The 1967-nt window shown below is 44.2% G+C and overlaps 1 protein-coding gene across 1 annotated transcript in view; it reads right to left on the bottom strand.

The window, feature by feature from the left end:
• Nucleotides 1–387: 387 nt before the first annotated feature.
• Nucleotides 388–1967, bottom strand: part of LOC123499912 (5-hydroxytryptamine receptor 1-like) — a 21188-nt gene continuing 19608 nt past the window's right edge. The window contains exon 6 of the mRNA XM_045248443.1: nucleotides 388–930. Coding sequence (XP_045104378.1) covers nucleotides 766–930 — 165 coding nt within the window. The 3' untranslated portion in view covers nucleotides 388–765. The remainder of the gene's footprint in view (nucleotides 931–1967) is intronic.

The following is a 1967-nucleotide window of genomic DNA, read 5'->3' as shown; positions in this document are numbered from 1 at the left end:
GATAATGTATGATACTCGTTGTTTTAGTAAGTATTGGTTATGGTGGGGGTTGGCGCTGTCATTGTCATCGTCATCCCAGGGAAGGTTTGTTGTAGTGATAATAGTCGTTTTAATGTAATAGTAACAGTGCTTAAGGTAGTGGTGGTGGTCGCAGGAATGGATAGCAGTGGCACATGTTTTGGCTATGGTAATAAAAGTAGTGGTGGTTATGATGGTGGTTATGGCAAGGATGGACAGTAGTGGCACATGTTTTTAGCTGTGGTAGTAGAAGCAGTGGTGGTTATGATGGGGGTTATGGCAAGGATGGACAGTAGTGACACATGTTTTAGCTGTGGTAGTAGAAACTGGTGGTTATGATGGGGGTTATGGCAAGGATGGACAGTAATGGCACATGTTTTAGCTGTGGTAGTAGAAACTGGTGGTTATGATTGGGGTTATGGCAAGGATGGACAGTAATGGCACATGTTTTAGCTGTGGTAGTAGAAGCAGTGGTGGTTATGTCGGTGGCAAGGCCGGGGAGAAGACGGTAGCGGCATTATCTCTCATTTTAGGCTAGCATTCTCTAACACATCTGTGCTTTACCTCACTATTTCAAAAGGCTTTATCTAAATTTACAATTTCAAGGTGTTTTTTTACGGTTCTAGAGGCAGTGACGAGTTCTGCATTATTAACTAAAGAAACATTCTTGAAAACCCCTCTAATCATCATAGTAGCCTTGGAAAATAGTTGTGATGAGAGACCGAAACGTTTCTGAATATGGACCTTTTAAGCCCGACCGATCATCGCGCGGAGCACCTTTTTGTAGGCCTGGCGGAACTCCGGCGAGGACAGCGGGTAGAGGATCGGGTTGACGGCCGAGTTGATGTAAGCCATCCAGTAACTGAACGTGACGTACCAGGTAGGGAAGAGAGTCGGGAACCAGGCACTCAGCTGTGGGGGCGAGAGGGGCAGGGGAGAAGAAAGAGAAGTAGGAAAGGCACGGTGATAGGGAGAAGTAGGACGGCAGGGAAGTGGTGTGGGAGAGGAGGAGTGGCAGGAACCAGGAGGAGGAAAGAAGGAAGAGGGGAAGAATAACGTAGAAGGGTGGCAGGGAGGAGGAAGAGGAGAGCAGGAAGGAGGAAGAGAAGGGGGTTAGAGAGAAGGAAGAGGAAAAAGAAAAAGAACAGAGGAGGAAGAGGGGGATAAGAAGGAAGAAGAGAAGGAGGGTAAGGAGGAGAGAGGCAAGGATGACGGGAAGGAGGAGAAGAAAGTGGGGAATGGGGAGGAGGGAAGAGGAAGTCAAAGGGGATGAGGATGAGAAGGAAAATAAGTTTGAGGAGAGGGGGAAGAAAAACAGGATTTAGAGATGGGGAATATTGGACAACAGCACGTTCATGTATTATTAAAGTTAATGAGAGCAGCTTGCCGTTACTGTGTGCGTCAAGGTGAAGAGTGCATTACCAAACTGTTACCTTGAAGGAAACTAATAAAGCGGCTTGTACTGCAAGTGTGTGGTTTGGGTTAAAAGGTATTTTTGGAAAGCAAAGTTCTTGTTTGTTTTGTGTGAAGTCAAAGAATGGCGAGGAAACGGAAAAGTAAAGTTTGCAAGTGATTTAAACAAAAAAACGGTAAATTCATCCAGATACACGCCCAGTTTTTTACTTGTTTCCCCACAAAAAACTTGCCCGGCCGGTGGGAATTCAGAGTAGGGTGGGGCAAAAAGTCAGTTAGATTTGATTATAGTCAAATCTAACTGATTTTATGTGTACCTAAAATTCTACCTGGCGTGATTTAACCTGACGTAACAAAGTAGTGTAGTTTGAACTAGAGTAACTTAAACCTGACGTAATTTAATTAACCGAACGTAACTTAATCGGACCTAACCAAACTTGACCTAGCGTAACGTAACCTGGCATAAGTTTGCTTAATATAATATAAGAATCTAATGAACGTAACCTAACGTAACAAAGATACCTAACCTATAATTT

The sequence above is a fragment of the Portunus trituberculatus genome, chromosome 50 (assembly GCF_017591435.1).
Source record: "Portunus trituberculatus isolate SZX2019 chromosome 50, ASM1759143v1, whole genome shotgun sequence".
Taxonomy (NCBI): Eukaryota; Metazoa; Arthropoda; class Malacostraca; order Decapoda; family Portunidae; genus Portunus; species Portunus trituberculatus.
This window is presented reverse-complemented; position numbering and strand designations above follow the sequence as displayed.